This window comes from Nomia melanderi, chromosome 11 (assembly GCF_051020985.1).
Source record: "Nomia melanderi isolate GNS246 chromosome 11, iyNomMela1, whole genome shotgun sequence".
Lineage (NCBI taxonomy): Eukaryota > Metazoa > Arthropoda > Insecta > Hymenoptera > Halictidae > Nomia > Nomia melanderi.
The window spans coordinates 17,054,018-17,076,775 of record NC_135009.1 but is presented as its reverse complement, the minus strand read 5'-3'; the positions used below and the strand labels follow the sequence as shown (position 1 = coordinate 17,076,775).

Here is a 22,758-nt window from a genome sequence, read left to right as displayed (position 1 = left end):
CAATACGGATCCTAATCGTCTACGTTTAAAATTCCGAAAATTTCAACTCTCCAGGATGGACTCGCAACGCCGTTAAGTCGAATTTCGATTAATCTAAGTACTCTAATGCGAATCCTAATCGTCTGCGTTTAAACCTCCGATTTTCAAAAGCCGAACAAAAGAATACCAATTTTCCTAAAAACAACAGAACAAACTGTGCAATAAATGTCCATGAATCTACGTTAAAGAGCCACCGATCAACAAAACGCAGACAACCACCGTTCAACTTCCCTAAACTCTCACGGAATACCTCCGCAACCGCCGACACCGAAAACCCGCGAGCCCCGTAAAGATGGCGAATCCGAGCGTCGACGAAAGAGGTCACTCGCCGTTGACGCACGGCGCGCCAAGCGCTGCCAGCGAAAATGTTTGGAAACGGGGACGTCCGGCGAAGATATTCCGGAAAATTTCCGGACACCGGAAACTCTTAAATCAACCGGTCCTCGAAACTGGCCGCGAAACCGGGTCGGTTCGAACTTTCTCCGGCCGGAATCCGGGCAATTTCCCCCGCGCGTCGCGTAAATCACCGGGATCTCCCCGGCCCGTTCCAGCGGAATGTGTTTTGATAAATAAAAGGGCCGATCAAGGGACACGGGGAAGGAAAAAATATCGATGGCGGTGGATATCGACGGCGTAACTTGGGAATTATTTAACGGCGGTCGGGCCGCGATTTTGATTTGTGGCCGACCTACTCGGGCGGGGATCGGGATTTCGGAGTGGCAAGGTCTCGCCTGACAGAAAGTCGATGGTACGTCGCTGGAAATTAATGAGCCAATCGTGTGTAGCCGTGCCGTTTCAGGCCGGCCGGAATAATTAATGACCCCGTATTTGTAGTTCTTCGCCCGTCCGCCGGGCCCGTTGCACCCTTTCGTCACGGTTCTTCCGGAAAATTCGGTGAATTACCGGCGACTAGGTGCGACACGATCTCCGGGGGATGATGGAGCGACTGTTTGACACCTGCCGCGCCAGTTTTTCCCTCGTCGGAATTAATCTTCGCGCGTGCAGCCTCGCGCGTGCTCCTCTTTTCGCGCATCTTGCGGCGTGACGGATGTTTTTGGGGGACTCCTCGCGGCTAGAATTCGATTGATGCTTCGCAGTTGAAAGTTTAGACGTTCTAATGGAACGTTGACCGAGCATCTTGACGCGGCTTCGGATCTTTGACGGTATTTTCAGAACTGTTGTAAGATGCCTCTCGAAGTGTTCAGTTAACATTCTTTTCCGAGTTTGGTATATTCCGAATTGTATCGACGTTTTCAATAGGGGTTGTAGAATTGTCTATAGGAAATGAAGGGTTCATTGAGGGGAAATTATTAGACTGAGAATATTATGTTAGGTCGAAAGTCTTTTGACATTCTCAGGCGATTTTTCATTGAAACGTGTAAAGTATTCTTTGAAATGTCGCGTAAATGAATAGTTTGATGAATGATTATGGTGTGATTAATATTGAATAGACCAAAGAGTGTCGCGTATTTTATAGAAATTTTAAAGGGAGTTTCGCTTTGTACAGTGAAGAAACGAGTAAAATCCGTATTGTTTACTTCTGTACGACGATTACGCGCTTTTACCGTTAAAATTGTCCTGGACGACGACTGGAAACACGAACGCATTGTGCGAGGAGTTAAAGACGTGCTTCTCCTTTAATATCCGAGAGTAAAAAGATTCCAGATCCTTCTACCCTTTGGTTTTAATTTTCACTCGACCTCGGGGGCAGTTTCAAAAGAAACGTTAACGGTCCGTAATGCGTTAACACCGTTTAAATTCAATAGATTCTCCCGCTTCTGTGCCGGAAGAAAACTCCGCAGAATGTTGTACAACTTCTGTCGTTCTTTGTTTAATAAACGTCTCGTCCGGGATACTCTGTGTTCCGTTAGAAACAAAAGGGGAAAGAAACGTCGGTCGACCATTCTCGAGACTTTAACGCGTTGAATGCCATGGAAGTGACCTTTCACCGAATCAAATTATTGTAACTCGGTCAATTAAACGATCACTATCCGCAAATATTTCTATATCACAAATATTGCTATCCAATGAATAATTTGATGTTACATAAAAACCTATTCTCTCCGAAGCCTCCTAAACCTAATGAAAACCAAATAAAAAAATCCCCTTAACAGTCAGAACATTAATAAGCCACGTCCCAATCCTAATCAATCAAACTAACCACATTCCCCAAGCCCGATTCTCGCTGAAAACACCGTTCCCTAATCAAACCCTCCAAAAACAACGCAAGCACAAACAAACCTTCACCTCCCAATACCGACCCAAGCTCTAATCTTCGAAAAAAACAAAGCCGGAAACGTTACAAATGACAAACAAAGCCTCCGCGTCAATTTCAGCGCATCCAAATATTAGACAGAATTTCGAACGTCCACCGTTTAAACCTTCGAACCGTCGAATCGACCGAAATCGAATACTCCCGTGCGATTCCCTCGCGTCTCTCCTCGAAGCGGAGATCGTTGAAAAATCTGTGATCCGGCGGAATCGCGAACGGCAGAGGTTTCACGGTTGAGAAGACGCGCGTCGCCGGCGAGGTCGATTACTCGTGATCGGTGGCACACGGTCACCGACGCGTGTTCCGTGCGCGGGCGCAGCCCTTATTGTTCTTCGCGGCGGCCTGGGAGAGGCCTTAATTACGCCGCTCCCCTCGTACGTTTGATTTGCGTGGCCGCCGGCCAGGCGGCCGTTACGTTAATTACGCGCGGACAGGTACACGCTTTCGCCGGACACGTCAATGCTTCATTAAGCAGCCCGACCTCGCGTCGGACTCCGGCGCCGAACTTTGCTGGCCACCCTCTCCGTCGCCCTCGATTCATGACCGAGACGTTCGACCCTCGTCCCTCAACCTAGCCGACATTCCGAGCTGTTTCCGGGTGCGCCTCCGCGGAAGCTTAACCCTTTGCGCGACCATGTCGAGCGTGACTCGCGGCGTGATTCCTTGTTTTATTCGCAGCTGTGACTCTTTGTCGAGATATCTTTCAAATAAATTATATTGTTATGTTGTTTTCAATATTATTAAGAAGAATCGTCTACACTGCTTCCTGTAAATGATCATTTTTTCAAATGCATTTCCAATAATACGTTAATAATGCAGAGTTATAGAGGAAAGTACCGAACATATACTTAGAGTGATAACAATATATGATTAGAAGTTGTCGAGAAAAATACTCGATGGTAGATTTATCCGAAAGTATCTTTCCTGAGACATTTTTTTATTGCATTGTGCTGTTATACTATTGTTAATGGTACTGGTAGAAAGAATTGTTCACTCTGCCATTAACTCATTGTCTTTCGAGCCGCATTTCAAGTAAAGCTGTCCAGTCGATTTCAGACAAGTCATTCTCCGGACAAGACTGGATAACTTGACATGATTAAGAAGACAGATGTTTCTCTGAGAAATCATTCAATAATTTGATTGAACTACTCTCGTCGAGCTGTTTTGTTTCGCGACTCGCCAAGCGAATGTTACGGGCATTCGATGGAGGCGAAAAGCACCGCGGGAAAGTATCCCCCATCAATCCGTTTGAAGTCTCTTTGTCGCGATTCCCCTGGGTGTTCTTTGTAGGCGAAGAAATTTTTCGCTGAAAAATGCATCCCACTACTCCGGCGTCCATCGTGCAGCGTTGACGCCCGGCCATCTTCCATTTTTCAAACCGGACAAAGCAACGCGAGATCATCATTTCGAATCCGCAAAGAGCCGGCCGAATAGTTGGCGCCGGGGACTTCAAACGGCTTGAAAGAAGAAGACTCTCAGCGGTTGTCCTCGTGCCAGCGGACACGGCGTGAATGTCCGGCTGCGAAAACTTGTCTGACAAAAAGAATTGGTAATTTCGCGGCGGATACAATTTTTCTAGAACAGAGTGCGACCGAGCATTTAATACGATTGATGTCTAATCCCTATAAAAATGCTGAGAGTAGATTATTTTCAGTTTCTTTGGGTATTTGTTGTAGAATTCAAGTGAAACTATTTATTTTCAAGATCGTTCCGAATATACAGTGCTTATGTTAACGGTGCCGTCGAACGTATCGATAGAAAATGTTATATAACTTTAGTGGTTTCATAAATGATCTAAAATCTTAGATTACAGAGATTAGTTTTCATTTTTCTAGACGTTTCATTGCTTCGTGAAACGTTTGCTCGCGAAATGTTTCACTTGAAAACTTTCAAAATCGGTTCGATTACTCTTCGCGAGAAATTAAGCTCATCGAATATACTTCACGAGATGTAAATGGAAATCCACGTAGCTAAAGTACCATCGAAAAACGTTGACAAAATTTAATTCCCCGAGAACGCATGTCCCAGGCTCGGGAGAATATTGCGGATCCTTTCGATTCCGGGGAAACCTCGTTTCGCCTCGTGTCCGAAAAGTTATTCGTATCCCTCGATATTTCCCGGTTCAGCGTAGGGATCCGACAGAAATCTCAGCGGCTGGCTGCCGCCGCCGAGATTTCCTCCGGAATCGATTCGTCCTAGAACGGGAATCGCCCGAGTTTCGCCGGTGGTGTCCTCGATTTTGGTAGACGGGAATCTGGAGCATGTATAATTAAAAGGAAGAATGTATGGGATTGAAGTAGAAAGATTGGAGGTGCAGTGGAACCTCGTTTGTTGCGCGAAACTGGGCCCAAGATGCCAAGTCGAGGTTGCCTTCATCAATCCGCGTGTTTTATGCAACGACTGCCAGAACTTCTCGAACTCGTGGCGGAGATCATCAAAATCTAAGGAAGGTAGGTTTCAGGCGATGGTACACGCTGGATTGCAACAGGCGAGGTTCTGCTGTATTAATGAATACTTTACGTGGTATACGCGCTAGTTAAATTGGATTAGTATTGGATTGATCGAGGGTGGAGCGAATGACGATGGTGGTGAATATTGGTGAATGGATGTTGATGTTTAATACACTGCAATACAATACAATACAATACAATACAATACAATACACTATAATAAAATACAGTAAAATACAATACACTGCAATACACTGTAATAAAATACACTACAGGAAAATAAAATAAAATGAATAGTACCATAAACAATAAAAAAGCAATGTTAAAATCTCGTAATCCAACAGTGCAGGCAGCCTACAGGCTGGCGCCGAGACCAGTCGAGCCCCAATAATTCACAGGCAAATTCTATGGTGGCCCGAAAACACGGGCCGAACAAAGACCGCCCCCTGGAACGGACAAAGGGGTCACCGGGATTGACCCCGGCTGAAAGTTCCACCCACAGCCGCACCTCCCCTTTCTCGCTCCCTCCGGACCCCGTCGGATCGTGCGGTCTCCTTCTTTTCTCCGGCGCGAGCCGCCTTCTCCCGGTGTCCCTGTCCCGGACAGGTTCGAAGCTGCGATGCGCGCAATTGCATCTCCTCCCTGTACTCCAGGCCGCCGCGGTTAAATGAATGCAGTCAACGGCGGTCTGTTTGGATTAAAGACTGGCCACCGAGACTAACGAGCCGCCGAGGGGATCCTTTGGTGGCCGCCGGCTCCCTTTGCGCGAGAAAAATATGGACAGCGGTATGATGCTGCCTGTCGCCGGCCTTTGTGCGGACTCTAGAGATCTTGGGGGATGCGTTCGGTTTCTGTGGGAATGGGAGTTTTTTATCGAACGGAAGGCACTCGCGAGGGGGTAATTGGATGAGGAGAGTCTGTGAAAGATGACACTCCGTTTTTTAGTGTTGAGTTAGAGCTGTTAGGGGATGCGTTTGGTTTTTGTGCGAGTAGAAGTTTGCTATTGAATGAAGGAAACTCGTGAGGAGGATGATTGGCTGAGGAGATTCTGCAAAAGGTGACAGTCTTTGTTTTAATATTGAAAATATGGATGGAATTTAGAGTTGGATTTAGAGCTAGAGACTTTGGAGGATAGAGGTATTCTCCAGCTTCCAAGCAACACCACATTTCGACGAGATGAAATGTTCATAATTGGAATACCAAGTCGCAAAGAAATGATTCGATGACTCAAACAGCAAGAGAGCAGCATACAGTTCCTTTTCCCTACCGTCTAAACAATTGATATACAATTCAGCTTGATCCACCAAAGGTCTCGCGCATCCCAAAGAATCCCATCGGAAGAGACTCAATTCTCACCTCGCCGGATCGCTTTGAAAAATCAATCGGCGAATGAAAGGCTCGCGATTAATCAAAAGAAAGGGAGCCCTCTCCACACACAATTAAAGATCTTCGGCATTCATCCCGAAACACTCGGCCGCCACTGTCATCGATGAAACATTACGCAAGAAGGATCTTCGCGCGGACAATAGCGATCCATTTGCATGAGCAACGAGCCAAAGAAGTCTCCCGGACAAATCCATTGTCTCCGTTCGCATATTAACAACCGAGTCCCCCGATGAAACAATAAATCTCCCCGGTTCCTGAATAAAACAATCGTGATCGACGCGAACTGAGTTCCCCGTTAAAACCGTCGTCCCCCTTTCAATTAACGTAATCCGAGGAATCGCCGCGGACGTAAAGTCCGTCGGCGCAGCGGCAACAAGTAAATACCGTTGGCCAGGGTAATTATTCACCTGGAGGAGCATTGGTCAACGACGGCGAAGGCAACGGTCCGCCGGTAGCTTCGGGAAACAGCGTCGTTGTCCATTCACGGCCGGCTTTGTCAAGAATTCGGGAATTTATTGAAGGCGTTCGTTCAGTTCGTTCGGTTCGTTCGGTTCGTTCGGTCGGTCGGTTAACGGTCCGATGGCCGTGTACAAGCCACGGTGGCCCCGTGTACTTTAAACCGCATGCAAATTAATGCCTACCCGACGGCGGCGGGCAGTAAAGTGCGGCTGAAGCGAGTTTAGGGAGCCGCACGTGTGTAACAGCGCGGCGAAACCTCTTCGCGCTAATTATGGATTCCGGAGCTTCGCTCCTGCGACCCTCCGTGCTCCTTTTTAATCGTTCCTTTCGATACCGAGCGCCGTTTCGTTCAGCTCTTTTACCGAGGACTAGTTTAGGCGAGACGCTTATTAGATTATTTCACCCTTACGTACTATTAACCTTTTGCACTCGAAAGGTTTTCACTCGAAATATTCTATACTTTCTAATTGGATATAGACGAGATTCTTTGAAATGAATTTATAAGAAATCATACATAAATTAGGTAACAGAACTTTCTTTTAATATTTCACGCACTGATGCAGTATACGAAGGTTAATGGTAAATATGAAAATTTATAATTTTGCTGGATTAAATCATCTGGCGACTGCGAGTGCCTCTGGAGTGCAAAGGGTTAATTCCTTGCTTTGTGATTTGTTTCGCTTAACGATGGCTGAGATTATTTCGGTATTTGTTTATTGGGAAAGAAGTCTAGGTATATTCTAGGTGTGTTCGATATTGAGAGTAATCTTTGGTTATAGGAGAATTTGAATTTGAATGGTTTAATGATACGGAACTAGTTTGTTGAAAGTGAGGATTTTAATGGAGAGATGAGTTTATCTTTGGTTGTAGTTGTTGGGAAGTGTACGATGCTGATATGATTGGAGGTATATGGAATTTGATATGTTTCCAAGCTCTTTATCGAGAATAATGTTTCGCGTGGTCGTAAGCGTTTAGTTCCCCGCAGGAAAATATGAATCTGCATAAACAGCCGCGAATTAGCAATGAAATGGCGAAGGAGATCGCCGCGTATACTTATCGCTCGCTCTCCCACCTCGCGATTCGTCGTGATTCATAGACCGTAACACGCTCAGCCGCCTTCCTTTCTCGCCGTCGTCGGGGATTACCGTAAAATGCTGCCACGGAGTAACGGGGATGAAAAAGGGCAAACCCATGAAACCATCGGGCTCGGACGAAAAATCTTCCTTGGATTTCTACATGGAATCTAACATTGTCTAATAACTAATCTACAACCTAATTAAATCTAAGGAAATATCTAACTAATTTAATCTACATCAAACCAAGAAAATAATGAATCTACCTAATCCAATTCTTGCTCGCATTCTTTCAGCCACTCGAGATTTTCTAAACGCAGTCACACTATTTTCCAGTCATCCCGGCGCCGGTCCGTCGCAATACGACCTGGTCGCCCTTACGCACGCGCGACAAACCATTCATCCTACGATACTTTAATCTACGCTAAATATTCTAGATAAAAGGCGTTTATTTTCCAGAGAACGTTCCCCCGGCCTTACATAGTTTGGTTATGGCGAAGGCTTTTCCAAATAATAATTTGATATATAAATATATCTTAAGTTAGCAAAATTATTTAGAATTGTGGCTATGTAAATGTTCTAGATACTACACTATGTTTTCCAAGAAACGAGGTGATTAATTTATTCGTTGCTGGTTTCCCGTTGCAGGTAGGACAAGATGGACGTCGAAGCAGCTCTCCTGGAGAACTCGCCGACACTCTCGACGATCTCGTCGGACTGCACGGACGCAACGTACTCCGGCCCGGGCTCGCCTTACTCCCCGGAATCGCCGATCATCGTCACGTCCTCGTATAAAAAGGCGAAGGATGACGAGGTCACGCCCCGGCCAACACCCAGACACCCACCGCCGCCCAGGAAGCCGAACTTCCGGATACGACCGCCCTATCTGATGATCTGCATCAGCATCGTCGAGGTGAGCCCGTCGAATCTATCCGCCGGGAATTATTCCGGGCACGAGAGGCTATTTATTTTTCATGCTTCTGTCGTGAGAAGAATCATCCGTATCCGGTATCCTCCGACCGACCGGGAAAACGAGAATCTACCGAGACACGGATTAACCCTTTGCGGGCGAACGTCGACGAAATGATGTTTCGGAGACCGAGTCGACAACGAATGATTCGATTATTCGAACGGCGAGAGATCGCACGGACTTTCTGGTTTTTCTATTGTTTAAACAATTGGTGTATAATTTTGGTTGTATCGAAAGTTTTGTATATTTCAGAGAATCTTCGTCCGCGTAGGGTTAACACGTTCGTGACCCAATCGAATCGAGTTACTATAGTTCATTCAGTTAAACGTTGATTATTTGAAACCATTTCTATATCATAAATAATATTACATAATGCGGTGACATTCAGATCTAATGCAATTCAGTCGAATGATTTAATATTATACTTTTTCCATTTTGCACTGGTTACGAGAAATCTAGCTTTGTTAATTAGAATATTTAACCCTTAGCGCTCCAGATGGTCTCGCGATCTGTCAGCAACTACCAATTTTGATAGCAATCCTAGTAAAAATGTACAATGTTAGAACATTTCTTACATCGTTGAGACTCTATTTTCAAGATCATTCCCTACGTCCAACGGTCTCATAATCATTCCAACAAACTTGCTTTATTCATCGAATACCTTCTACCGAATGTAAAACCATCTTTTCTCTAGAAATCGTCCTCGACGAACGCGAAACCCGTAACTCCCGTGAAAAGAAAACACATTTCTGTTGAGAAGAACCACGCACGCTGCCCGGGAGCAGGGTGTTCGGAGCGAGGAACTCGAAAGATTTCCCATTAACCGAGCTAATACGTCGCGTAGGGAGTTCGGGCGGAGGCGGATGGGGTCTCTCTCAATTATACGCACGAGTTCACGGGCGAACGTCGTACCGGTATTTCGAGAGGAGACTCCAAATGGCCGGGGAATGAAACAAAGGGAAAAAACAGGGCGGAAACGAAGAAAAACGGGGGAGGGGGGTAGATAAGAAAGCAGACCGAGGAGAATTGAGTAGGGGACGGGAATAGGGTGGGCACGAGACCTTCTGATTAGATAGCGGCTTTTCTGTAATTATGACAAACACGCGACCGTTGGCTATCAAGTGGAATGCTAGTGAGAATTTCAGAACGATACTAGTTTATTTTCTGATACTGAATTATTCGTTTTATTGCCGTGTATAAAACGATCAAGATTCTCGCGGCGCTTAACCTGTTAAGGGAAGAAATGAATTTTCACTTTTTTTAACTCCTCGCACTGGGAGTTGTATTTTTTCGATTTCTCATCGACAGATTATTACATGATAATATAATGATAATAAAATTGATTAATTCGCGAAATAAGTAACGTTTCATTACAAATGAAATAAATCGTCGAAGATAATTGTTATTTGATTAGTAGAACGAAGCTTCCATCTATTATTAATTATAATAATCTTCATTAATCCATATTAACCAAACCATAAACTAAATTACTAACCTTACCAACTTTCTTCCCCATCCACGTTTCCATTCTCACAGCTCGATTCTACCCGTGCAATTTACATTTATTCAATTCAGTCGCCACGCCCGTTTTATCAAAGATGAAAGTTACCGAAACTCTTGATAATTGAATCGAACCCCCGAACACACTGTAAGAAAACAGTCAGTAGGTTAATTGTTCCGCTCGTTCGACATTTCAAATGTGGGCTGAATGGCGGACCGCGGCGGGGCGGAATTGCTCCAGGAAATTTCGATTTCGTGCGAAGATCCGCTGTTTAATAATAATTCCGGGGGTTATTCGAGCGTTTCCGGGAGCGAGTGGGAGCCGGGAACGAGCTCGCCGCTCGGGAGCACGCGAAGTTAAAGCCGCGAAGTAAAATCTACCCTTCTTTCCCGGCGTCTCGCGCGATAAAACAGAAGTTAACGCCGGCGAGGAGTTAATGAAACGACGGGATTCCGCGGACGGCGATCGTTACCCTCGCCGCGATTTCAAATTCCGCTTGGCTCGCGGATAGACGGGAACGGCGAGGACGTTTTTCCCCTGAATAGAATCCGTCGAAGTAGGAAAACTGTAGATCCTTTAACAGATTCGCTGCCAACATATTACAGAACGAAAATGAAACGAATCCTATAGATATTGTTATTAGAAATTATAAGCTTTACGCTTAAATTATAAATTATAAATTATACTTGGAAACTCAATGACTCGTTTCAGTTTCATTTTTCTGATATTTTCTTTGGATTTATTCGATTGAAGACTTAACTGAGGAGACTCTCAGTGATTATTGAGATTGTTATGTTTAGAATGTGAATTATGCTTGAGAGTGTAATAAATTTACACATATAAATTTTTACAAATTTTCTATTTGCTATATCATGTATCGACACACGGGCCAACGATCGAATCTATTGTAATTCATAAGTGTGAACGATGTCCGTAATTTCAGTTATTATTCCATCAATTACACGATCGACTATTGACAGAATACGCGATGCAAGTTTAATCCATTCTAATATCGAGTTAATTAAAGGTTGCCACCGCGAACGTGTCGATAGCGCGACGATAAAACTCCTAACACGCGAAACGAAGTTCACAATCTATCCCCGGAAATTCCGCAAACATCCTCGATCCAATTATAACGGCCCATTAATTCCATGACGTTCATTCCGATCAGAATTCATCAGAATTTATGCAAGTTTCGCGCACTTCTCGCATAATGTTTCGCTTAACGCCGAGCGTTCCGCTTTGTCCCGCGCGGATCGTGGACGATTAAATCTTAACAAAAGTGCCATTCGAACGTACCGCGGAACCTATCGAACATCTGATTCGAAGCGCGTTTAATATTCTTCATTCGATCGGCCTAATTTCGGACCAGCGAGCTCTTAACGATACGCTCGGAGATTCCGCGAACGGGATATTTATTGGGCACGGTGCGCAACCTGTGTATTCGTTATTAAATTGCATTGAATGTTGCACAAAGTGGCGCAAATGTAACTCCATGACGATGAATTACGAACGGTTTCAATATTTTCATCATCTCGTTACTGTAATGTACGCTGATGAACAAATTATTAATTAAACCTTCCAAAAATTTCGGGATTCCACTGCTTAAACTCCATTCTCATATTCTAAACGAAACCCTGAGCTTCCTAATGGTTTCAATTTCAATTTAGTTGAACTCATTAGAATCGACAAAACTTACAATAGTTTGAACTATAATGCAATGGAATAAATTAACCGTTCGCACGTTATTTTCAACGTTGTTGGTTGCAAACTTATATTCAGCGATACAAATGAAAGTAACGTACATTGGTAGAATTCAACGAATTACAATCGAATGTTTATAATCTCCCAAAAAATGCTACCCTTCCAAAGGGTTAAATCATTAAATGAAAGAAAGCTCTTACCTTCCAAACAATTTCATCTCCATATTACACGAATACAAAAGATAAACTGTTTAAATAAAAGAGAAAAACTTGCCGTCCCATCTCCATATACACGAGTGCAAAGGGTTAAATCATTAAATAAAAGAAAGCTCTTACCTTTCCAAAGAATTCATATACACGACACACGAGTACAAAGGGTAAACTGTTTAAATAAAAGAAGAAACTCGCCGCTGCTCCAAATTCCACGGGCCGATAACGTTTTACCAGGCTTTCCCGCAGAAAAGCGAGGAGAATTTTCCGAACGGGTTCGCATTTCGAGATCGCGATCGTCGGGCGAGCCGGGCCGGTCTAATCGGCGCCTGTACGCGGGTCGTCCGGTTTTCGCGCGATGAAACGGACGATAATGGCGAGGGGGCGTGGGCGGGGGGGCTAATGAAACGCTGAGATAGCGGAAACGGCGATATCCGGTTACCGCGGCCTCTCCGCCGAAAAGTCGAGCTCCCGTCCGCGTAATAATCGGCCGCCGGGGTTCTTCTATGTAATATCGCGGGAGATAGGATAACGAACGTGATAAATCAAAAGTGCAAGGGGGGTGGGGAACGGCACCGTAAATATGGCTCGTTAGAGGGATCCCTAATAAATCACGAGGGAAAGTTTCCGCGCCGCCTCTGAGAATCGGCTTTGATTGCCCGCCATTTTTCGATGGTTAGCTACCATTGCAGCTGAACTTTTCGGACGACTCGACTTAACGCGGGGAATTAATCATTCTCGCGTGCGATTCGCTTGTTAACGCTGGAACTAGATTTAATGCGACTAATACGCAATCCCTGTGAGCATTGCAACTGTGGATTATATTCGGATTCTTATTTGTTTATAATGATACTGAAGCGAAGGTATTTACTTTTAAGAGGATTTCGAATATTTGATGATTTTAAGATGTTAATTGAGATGAAATGTTAACCGAAAATTTCTAGTGTTAATATTCATGCTAGAAAGAATAAGATCTTAATACTTATGGGAAGTATAAGTTTTCATTTCAATCCTCGGAGTAATTAGTCTGTGTTACCTAGGTTTTATTGTTTCTGTAATTGCTGAGGTGTTGACAGAGATATTTTTAATACTAACGCTTTATCTAACCTTAGCCGAACTACTCCTTACAATAGAATAATTACCTCTACGTCAGCGATTAAAACATAGCCGAGAAATGCATAAAGATTTCGTTATACTTAAAAGCTGCGCGCTTAACAGTTCTAATTGAATCTTCGTCGATCGCGTTGCTGAAGGGTGGTTCGATATCCAGCGACCGGAAGCGAGATATCAAACGATTTTCGATCATCCTATAACGGTCCCGAGATTTCCGCCCGGGGCGTCGGATGAAGGGGTTCTCGGAGTTGTCGACGTTTTATCACGCGGGATCGCGAGCCGCTCCCGGATCAGCCGGCCCCGAAAGATAATAATTGCTTTGAAGTCCCGTGGATGGGGTTATATCCCGGCCGCGGCGCCGAAGAATGCGTCCAATCTCGAATGGCGGAACTTAAAATTGCGGGAAAATGTAACGGGGATAGTAAAAGGACAATGAACGTTCCTCGGGCTAATGAAACGTCGAGATACGCCCGGCGCCGCGCAACCACCGTCGACCACTCGGTATAGCTCGATCCTTCCATCCCTCGGTAATGATCGCCCCGCCGCGTCCATCTTTTTCCCCTTTAATGGAAACAATTCCGAGCCACGCGGATTAAAGAATTTTCACGAGACGTGAAATCCTCCGCGGAACTTCTAATGAAAAAAACGCCACTTCCGGCGTCGATCGTGACTTTGGTATCGTCGACGTGATTGTTTATTGGTTAGGTATGATTGTGAGATCATCCGGGTACTTTCGAGGTTCAATTTGAAGACTTCTGAATTAAGAAGATTCATTGGAAAAGGTTAACAAGTGAATTCTTTCGAGCATCTTCTAGTGAACAATTTAGAACTCCGAGGATGAGTACAATATTTCTTTATTTAATTCTAAATCAGTCTACATCCCTTAAGCTTCAATTCAACTGACAATTCCCATTTTAAGAACGTAGAAACAACTTCCCAACTTCACAATCACCGTAACTTAATCAGAGTTCTTTAAGCTTCAATTTGAGAGCTCGCGGGTGAAAAACTCTCCACAAGAAAGCGTCGAAAAGTCGATCTGTTCGCGACCCTTCAACTGGAGTACTTGGACCTCTTGGCAATCAACCGCGATTTCCAATGGGTGAACGTGATTTTTTTGTTAATCGATGACCCTTGCATCGAACCTCGAAGAACAGATTAAAATTCAGTCATAACCAATTAGAGAAATGCGTGTTCACTGACTCAATACGTCGATTGATCTCTGAAAATCTTAATTTTCTGCTTTACAGTCGATCAAACAATACGAGAAACACCTGTTGTCTTTAATAATTGCAAAAAGATATCAGGAACGGAACATTTTGACTTGTCTTATTTTTAATATTTTCGTAATATTTATTATATTTCTGCTATTTTGTTTACGTTTTGAAATTTCCGAAGCCAACGGTTCAACGAAAATACGTGAAACAATGCAGCCCCGAATCAACGAGCGGCGTCTAATTAAAATGGACGTTTCGAACGTCTGATTATGGAAGACTTATTCCACTTGCCCCGAGGACGGAGAGCGATCCTCGAAATCCCGGGCATGTCCGCGCGAAAAAAAAGGGTCGCTCGATAACGACAGCTGTCCCGCTGACAATTATTTGCCTTGACGACAATCGGCATCCGGCTGGAAAAAATTGATGCCCCGTCGGTGTTTTGATATCCGCGCCGTCAGTCCTTCGACCGAAGGATGATGGCCGAACACAATAAAAATTTATTTCCGGTTCGCCTGCGAACGATAGCACCGCGGCTGATAACACCGGATTAAAGATAATATTCCTATTAACACTTTACCAGCCGCACGGTCCCATGAAAAAATTTCATCGGCGATCGGCCTTTTTTCTACGATAAAAACTGTTATTTCGCGAATAAAAATTGAGAATATATCGAGAGCTATGGAAAAGGGCTTTCCGAACAATAAAAAGAATATTATCTATTCCATTACGATTTACAGAAATTAGAGCGACTTTCTTAAATCTCCCGATGGGTCGATATTTGAATCGCTCAGAAGCTAATACGGTTGTCCAGAAAATAAAATTGAGAAAATTAATATTTTGGCTTTTGAAACTATATATATTCGGAAGCTATGAAATGTTTGGTTGTTTTATGCAAGATATTACGAATATCGAATTGAATTTTTTCGATATCTGTTGTTAAGATGGAAAATAAAATTGAGAGAACTAATGTTTCCGCTTCTACTGTTGATTAATACTATTGATTCCATGAAAATTTCGGAAAATCAAGAAATAAAAAATCGATGTAACCTTATTGGCTTCTGAGCGATCGGTATCAGTCTCATACGAGCGACGTCGAGCAACCGGCAGACAGGCAAGGATTACACGAGCGAAACGAAAGCTCTCAGATAGACAGTTAATCGTGAAACTCATCAGCTAAATCTCCCAAACAAAACATCATCCAGACGGCGCAACGGTTGCCGAAACGAACGTGATTGATCGCAGTCGGTGGTGCAGCTGCGATCCGAATACTGCGTTGCAGCCGCGGACTTGATCGATCGCGCGTATAAATCAAAGATCAGTGGCGCGAAGAATCAGGCCAGCACTCCTCCGTCCGCCGAAAAAGCCGCAACAACGCGGTCGGAACAAAACTGGCGCGATCCGCTCGTAAAACCGTTCGGCTTGTAATCGAAGTGCTCGCTCTACGATTTCGGTGATTTTGCAATATGTTATGGGAACCCATTCAACTAAGGCATCGACTGCTCACTGAGAGTCACCTGCGACTCACGCTGAATTTCCCGTTCGGACCGAAACTGAATTCCAGGTTGTTTTCTAACCTATCAGCAACTGCAACTAATTTTTATAGTATTCCTAGCGAAAATTAGAAATGCTATGACATTTCTTCGATCTTTTATTTTCCTTCTCAGTAAAAAATTTGGATGTGTGGAAAATCGAATAATTTCAGGGTAGTTTCTTTAAGATTCATTAGAATATTTAATATTATAACTGCTGCAATGTCAACACTAGAACTACCGTACCAGTCAAAATGAATGGTTTCGATTTTCTAGTTTGGCAATTATTGATATCTTCGAAGCATTGAATATTCGAAACGATCTTGAAAATAAATAGTTTCACTTGAGTACTATAACGAATGCCCGAAGAAACTGGAAACAATCTATTGTTACAATTTTAATAGAAATTGCATATTAATCGTATTAAATGCTCGGTAGTTCTAGTTTTAAGACTTATAGCTTCGCTATACCGAATCTAGTGGTGACTGAGAGTCTCTCGAGCGCAAAGGGTTAATACCGCGTTCGTTCAATTTTATTTCATTGTAAAAGCGTGACGTTTCCGTGTAACGGAAAGTCAAAAAAACGGTCCGGGAACGTGTTAATCCACGAGTCCAGTCGGAAAGAGGTTAAAACACGCGCGAGAAAGAGAGAGAGAGAACGGCCGGTGAAAGGGAGGGCGATATGAAAATTCTTTATTGCCGTTGGTGGCCTGAATTTTCGAGGGGTCGCCCGGCGTTCTCCAAGATGGCGGGCATAAAAGCACATTAAGCTCTGCAACCGAGACTGGAACGTCCCTCGCCGCGGTCGTAAAAGCGGTGACGTAAAAATGGATGGCCGCGGGAAGAGCAGAGCCACCCCCGCGGCCCAAAAGTGCCCTGTATAGCCGGTCGGATGATTTACCGGGGTCAGAGAAATGGCGCGAACGTCCCGGCCCTCGTAAAAACTCGGTATCAGAAAAAGATTGCGCGGGAAGATACCGTGGGGCCGAGCGGCCAGCGCGAGCGGGATTTCTGGCTGCCCCGTGACGCACGCGCCATTGCTCGTGTTACTGTCGAATAAAGCCTCGTACAGTGGTCCGCCGGTTTGATCGCGGACGGTCACGTTAGAATTCATCGTGGTTGGAGTAGGTTTCGATGGAGGAAGAATTTCGAGGCGCGAACTTAACCCTTAGCACTCCAGGTTCTTTTGTAATCTATCGGCGACTGCAACTAATTTTTATATCATTCCTAGCGAAAATGAGAAATGCAACGTTCCTTCGATCATTTTCCTTCTTGGTACACAATTTGGATGTGTCGAGAATCTAATAATTTTAGGGTGGTTTCTTTAAGATTCGTTAGAATATTTATTATAAGTGGTGCAATATTGGAGCCTACAGAGTTCGAAGGGTTAACCCTTTGCAAAATTATGTAGTGAATATTTAGTGTTTTGAAATATTTAGATAATAGCTTCGTTGCTTAATTTATTTGTGAATTATCGTTGAATTCGAACGATGTCGACTATATCTCGTTGGAAAATGAACATTTCCAGGCAAAAGCTTTCGAGTGCAAAGGGTTAAGTATAAAGCTTCAGTTTGAGATGTTTAATAATATATATATATAATGTAATTATCTTGTCGAAGGAATTACGATTAACGTGATCATTAGACAAAATTCTAATTCTAAATTCTTTATTCGACAATATTTCGGATTTCTTTCGTCTCGTTCGTTTCAATGTCTCCATCTTTCACATTTTATGTCTGCTAATTAGTTTCAAGTTCCTTTGAAACGATTCGAAAAACCGTCGGAGGTGCCCGGCACGCACCGACAGGGCCACAGTGTCTCTACTTTCAATTACGACGCCCGCTCCCCCGCCCCTCGGCCCCGTGGCCAATGAACAATTTAACTCGATCCAGACCGAAAATTTGATACCTGTAACTGGATTTTATCATCGATCAATTACGCCGGGAAAATTCGATACTTGCCCCCGTCCAACCGCGGCCTCCAGTTTAATTGCGTCGATCAGACTCCATGAATATCGGCGCCGATAATTCCGTCGTGTAACAGGAAAAAGTTCAAGGGTTAATGCACCGGTCACCGACGAGGCACGTACTCCTTGCTGCCAGTGAAGAAATGCAGTTCGCAATTCGATGCGACCGATGCTTTTTACCGTGCGAACTCGAGCGTTCCTGGTATTGTTTCGAATGTACATTTGTCTAAGATAATTAACCGAATGGAATAGCTTGGTCGAGTAATTATTCAGCACTCGTGTCGAATTCTTTTATCGATTCAATTCGAATAATCCCTTTTCCTGTTCTAACGCACATCTGTATTTATTCAAACAATTCTTTGACACTTCTGGTAACTTGTTCGTTCTTTCATTTATTTGTTCTAGTAACTTGTTCATTCTTTAATTTATTTGTTCTAGTAATTTCTTCATTCTCTAACCCTTTGTACTCTGTAGGCACCAATATTGCACCAGTTATAACATCAAATATTTTAACGAACCAAAGAAACTACCTTGAAATCATTAGATTTTCCACGCATCGAAATTTTCTACTGAGAAGGAAAATAAAAGATCGAAGAGATGTTATAGCATTTCTCATTTTCACTAGAGATACCATAAAAAGTTGCAGTTGCCGATAAATTGCAGAACCATCTAAACTGCTAAGGGTTAATTTATTCGTTCTAGTAACTTGTCCATTCTTTAATTTATTTATTCTAATAGTTCATTTTTATTTATTCTAACCTTCATCGAGCTTGAAACAAGTAAATAACTACTCGAATAAATTCCGGCTGATGCTCGTCGCGGTATCTTTTCCTTTAATAAAACATTAATCATGCCATTTACTCGACGCACGAGCAACGTTTCGCCTGACGGCGCCGCTGTCACGATCGTTTAGAACGTTTTGCCGGCGATTGTCCAATTAGCGAGGCCGTTGCTCGCCGCAACGCCAACTCGATCCGGGAAACGAACGAATTAGAACGACGCGTCTTTTCTCGCCGCGGCCGTCGACCGTCATTCATGTTAATGACCCGTTGTTTCAAGGCCGACAATGACGGCCGCGACGCGACGGTTCATTCGCCGGCCGAGTACGCGGCGTTATGATTAATCGCCGCACTATCGGCCGGATAGACTCGACGAAATTAATTATTTTCCGAGGCTTTAGAGATCGCTATCCCGCACGCGATCCCGATCGCCGGATTTTAATGGGGGAAGCTTGTCGAGGACCGCGCGACCTGTAAACGATTGCCTATTCGTTCGTTCCATCCCCTACAATCGAATAGCCCGTGGATTTCCCGTGTAACGCGCGGATTTTTCAATCAATCGAATACGAAATTCTATACCCGTTGCACACGGAATGTTTAAAATTCTGATTGAGCGTGTCGTTTGTTTTACCGGGGCTAATCATTTCTGTATAGATACTTCATTGATAGAATTCATGACGGTGGAATTTTTGTGAAATGGATTTTTAGGGACGATTCGTGCAGGGGATGAAACATCGATTCCGGTTGTAGCTTCGGGTCCTTTGATCTTCGCTGCGAATTTTATTTTATATTTTATTCCATTGGTTATTTAGAAACTGCTGCTAAATAATGTTTAAAAAATTCAGTATCCGTCAGATTGGCAGGTTCTGCGAATCTAATGTTAATAGATACAAATAAATTTTCGATAACTCATCACTAAAGTGACCACCATCCAACCCATGCATTCCCAGGCGCATTAACCCCTTGGCCTATGACTTCTTCCTCAACTCTGATCGATACGGTTACCCTGTCATTAATAGTTTACTAGAAAAAGAGAAAAATTCTAAGCATACGTTATGCCTATAATTCAAGTACAATAGTTTCTTACGGAGGAATAATATTTACCTTGAATTCGAATGAACTAATACATATATTTGTTGAATCACGTTGAAAGTCTTCGGCGCGAGTCTCACTCGTTGTAGGCTAAGAGGTTGATACACAGAAATAAATGTTGAATTTCACCCATCGGCAAAGTTACACCACCCAGCCCATTTATCGGTCGATCCGCCGGCCGAATTGAAACGCACTCTCATTGACGACAGATAGCCGTCCACTGCCTGGGGGATGAAGCGACCTTGCGCAGGTGGCTGGTCTACGACCCCCGCCAGAGGATCCAGGGCTGGAGGTTCGCATCCTACATGCTCCTGCACTCGAACGCGCTTCACCTCGCGCTGAACGTGGTCATCCAGCTGGTGCTGGCCACCCCGCTCGAGGTGAGTTAATCAGACTAATTGGCCGCGGCCACTGTCGCGGACCATACTCTCTCAACGCGCGCACACACACATGCTCGTCCCTCCTTCCCGTGGCACCGGCCACAGCGAATCTTTCCTGGCCGTCCAGCTCGATCGATTTCATAACCTGAAAGGGTTGAATTGGCTGGAAACCGCTTGGGATATTAGACGAGGCGGACGTTAACGGCGCTCCTTAACCCTCGGACGACGGCGTCCGGGTAATACGTTAGGGGAAAATGCCTCCCGCGGCTGAATTAACCATTTTTCTAATGGGACCTGTCGCGTCCCCGCGAGGAATCCGTGAGAAATTGGAAATTGAAATTCTGAGGGAGAGAGGAGCCACTTCTCGCCGGGGATGAAATAATTCGCTCGATAGCGATTTTTCGTGGATGCCTTTAGCGAGTTCTTCGCGCGGAAGATCTTTGCAAATTGGAATATCGTTGATATAATACAGTACGGAGAATTTCAACCCTTCGATTGCTCCTTTGTATTAGATTATAATCATTTCAATTTACTATGGAGAAATAGTGCCATAGATTTAATCAGAAACTCGCTAAGATATTATCAAAAAATCCCTAAGAATTTCAACCCTTCGATTTCTTCTTTGTATTCTTTACAAGAACTATATTTCAATTTACTATGGAAAGATAGTGCCATAGATTCAGTGCCAGAAACTCGCTGAGGTATTCACAAAATGACCCTAAGAATTTCAACCCTTCGATTGCTCCTTTGTATTATATTATAAGAACTATATTTCAGTTTACTATGGAAAAATAGTGCCATAGACTTAGTGCCAGAGACTCGCTGAGATATTCGCGAAAAATCCCAAAAAATTTCAACCCTTCGATTGCTCCTTTGCGTCATATATATTCGTCGCGTTTCAAATTGCAAGATTGAAATTGAACAATTGAATATCTCTATGATCGAGGAGATTGGAATTGCAAGTGAAAGTCAATGCTTAACGTTATCAAGGCAGGATGCCAATGCAAAATTAAACTGCATTACGCGATCAATAGCATCGCGCATAATTTATGAATAAGAATTCACGAGAAGAACCCTTAGCGGAACACAGCGATATCTCGAGAAATTCCAGATAGCAGATTCCATCGCGAGATTATTAAAACCCCGGGAAAAATGTTGTTACAGGTGGAGCAAGGCCGGATAGGGGTTGCCACGATCTACCTAGGGGGTGGTGTTTGCGGAGCGCTCGGCGCATCCCTGCTGCAGCCGAGTTTGTTCCTGGTGGGTTCCTCGGCAGGTGTTTACGCACTGCTCACCAGCCATCTCGCGCATCTTTACTTGGTAAGCTCCGAGGAAACTTGGCCAAACTATCGGCTGCCAGGGGACGGCTCGAAAGTTCCCGTGGCGGAAGGGGCGCGGAAAAACTGGGTGAAACAGCCTCCGGGCGAACTTTTGTTTCTGAGTGCTCGGTTCAATCTGATTACCCGTCGCCCGCCGCCGATCGCCGGGTTCGATTTGACCCGATAAGTTTCAATCCTCCATGGAGGCTGGTTCGATTCGATTTGCTTCGTTTGTCCTTCGTATCGTTTGCTTTCTCAAATGCAAACTGTGTAATAGAACCGTGAAATTATCGATTAGGTTTATCGTTAATGAAGGTTAGTAGATTTTTACTCAGAGTTGGATAATTGATATTTTGCTATGGAACGCGTTCTGTAGAAACGAAATTGGGCTAAGTTCTGAAACGAGTTTAGTAAAATATATGCAGGATATAATGTAAACTATGCAACTTTTCTAGGAAATGTTTGTTCGTGTAATTTAGAGGTTGTCCAGAGTGAACGAGTTGCGCTGTTTGCTTCCGGTTCGCATTATTTTCGCGTTGTCCCTTTACTTAGCACTTGTATTTATATTTTCCACGCGCGAGCCGGGCTAAACGGTGGACGTCACGTAACTTCTCAGTCGTTTACAACTAATTAGCATTCTTAGCTGCGGCAGTCTTAACGGCAAGCGTGGCGCAGCAGCCCGTGCAGGTACGTTTGAACGCCGAAAACAATTGGTAAACAACGCGGCTCGCGAAGTCGTCGATAACGTCCGGGTTCCGAGGGTTGAACCGCGGAATGCCGGAGGAATGCAGCGTACGTCGCGACGCAGCGAACGGCGAAACGACCGTGGAACATTGGGAAAACTGGTCCGCGGGGATTCGGAGACGGTATAAAGGTCTTTCGGGGATTAACGAAGGCGACAGCGCGGCTGGAATCAGCTTTCCCCTCGCGACTGTTTCTTGCTGTCTCGCGCGCCGAGAGTTACGCGAACTTTCGGCCTCGATCGCTTCTTGCCTCTCGCGTTGCTGCCGCTGTCGAATTCCGATTCCGCGGCCGCCGGAAGTCGTCGTTTTCTTTGCTTCTCCCGGGACTTCCGTTCTCTGCGCTGGGATCGTCGAGCACTCGGACTAACCGCTGGTGAAAGAAGCTTAACCCTTTGCTCTCGCGTCGAGCAAACCGAATGTCGTTGGACATACGAGATACGAGAAAGACAGCGGAGCAAGTATTAGGAAGAATCTCGACTCTCAGTTTCTGTTAATGAAGGAAACTCTTTCGAGTGCATGGGAGTTTCGACGAGTACGTAGCAGTCGAAGTGTTAAGCAGCT

General features: G+C 44.4%; 1 protein-coding gene across 2 annotated transcripts in view; it reads left to right on the top strand.

Moving 5' to 3' along the window:
- Positions 1-22,758, top strand: part of rho-6 (serine protease rhomboid 6) — a 167,193-nt gene that overhangs the window by 135,726 nt on the left and 8,709 nt on the right. For both annotated transcript variants that reach the window (XM_031993822.2, XM_031993823.2), the window contains exons 2-4: positions 8,328-8,592; positions 19,965-20,135; positions 21,300-21,455. In XM_031993822.2, the coding sequence (XP_031849682.1) occupies positions 8,338-8,592; positions 19,965-20,135; positions 21,300-21,455 (582 nt within the window). In that variant the 5' untranslated portion in view covers positions 8,328-8,337. The remainder of the gene's footprint in view (positions 1-8,327; positions 8,593-19,964; positions 20,136-21,299; positions 21,456-22,758) is intronic.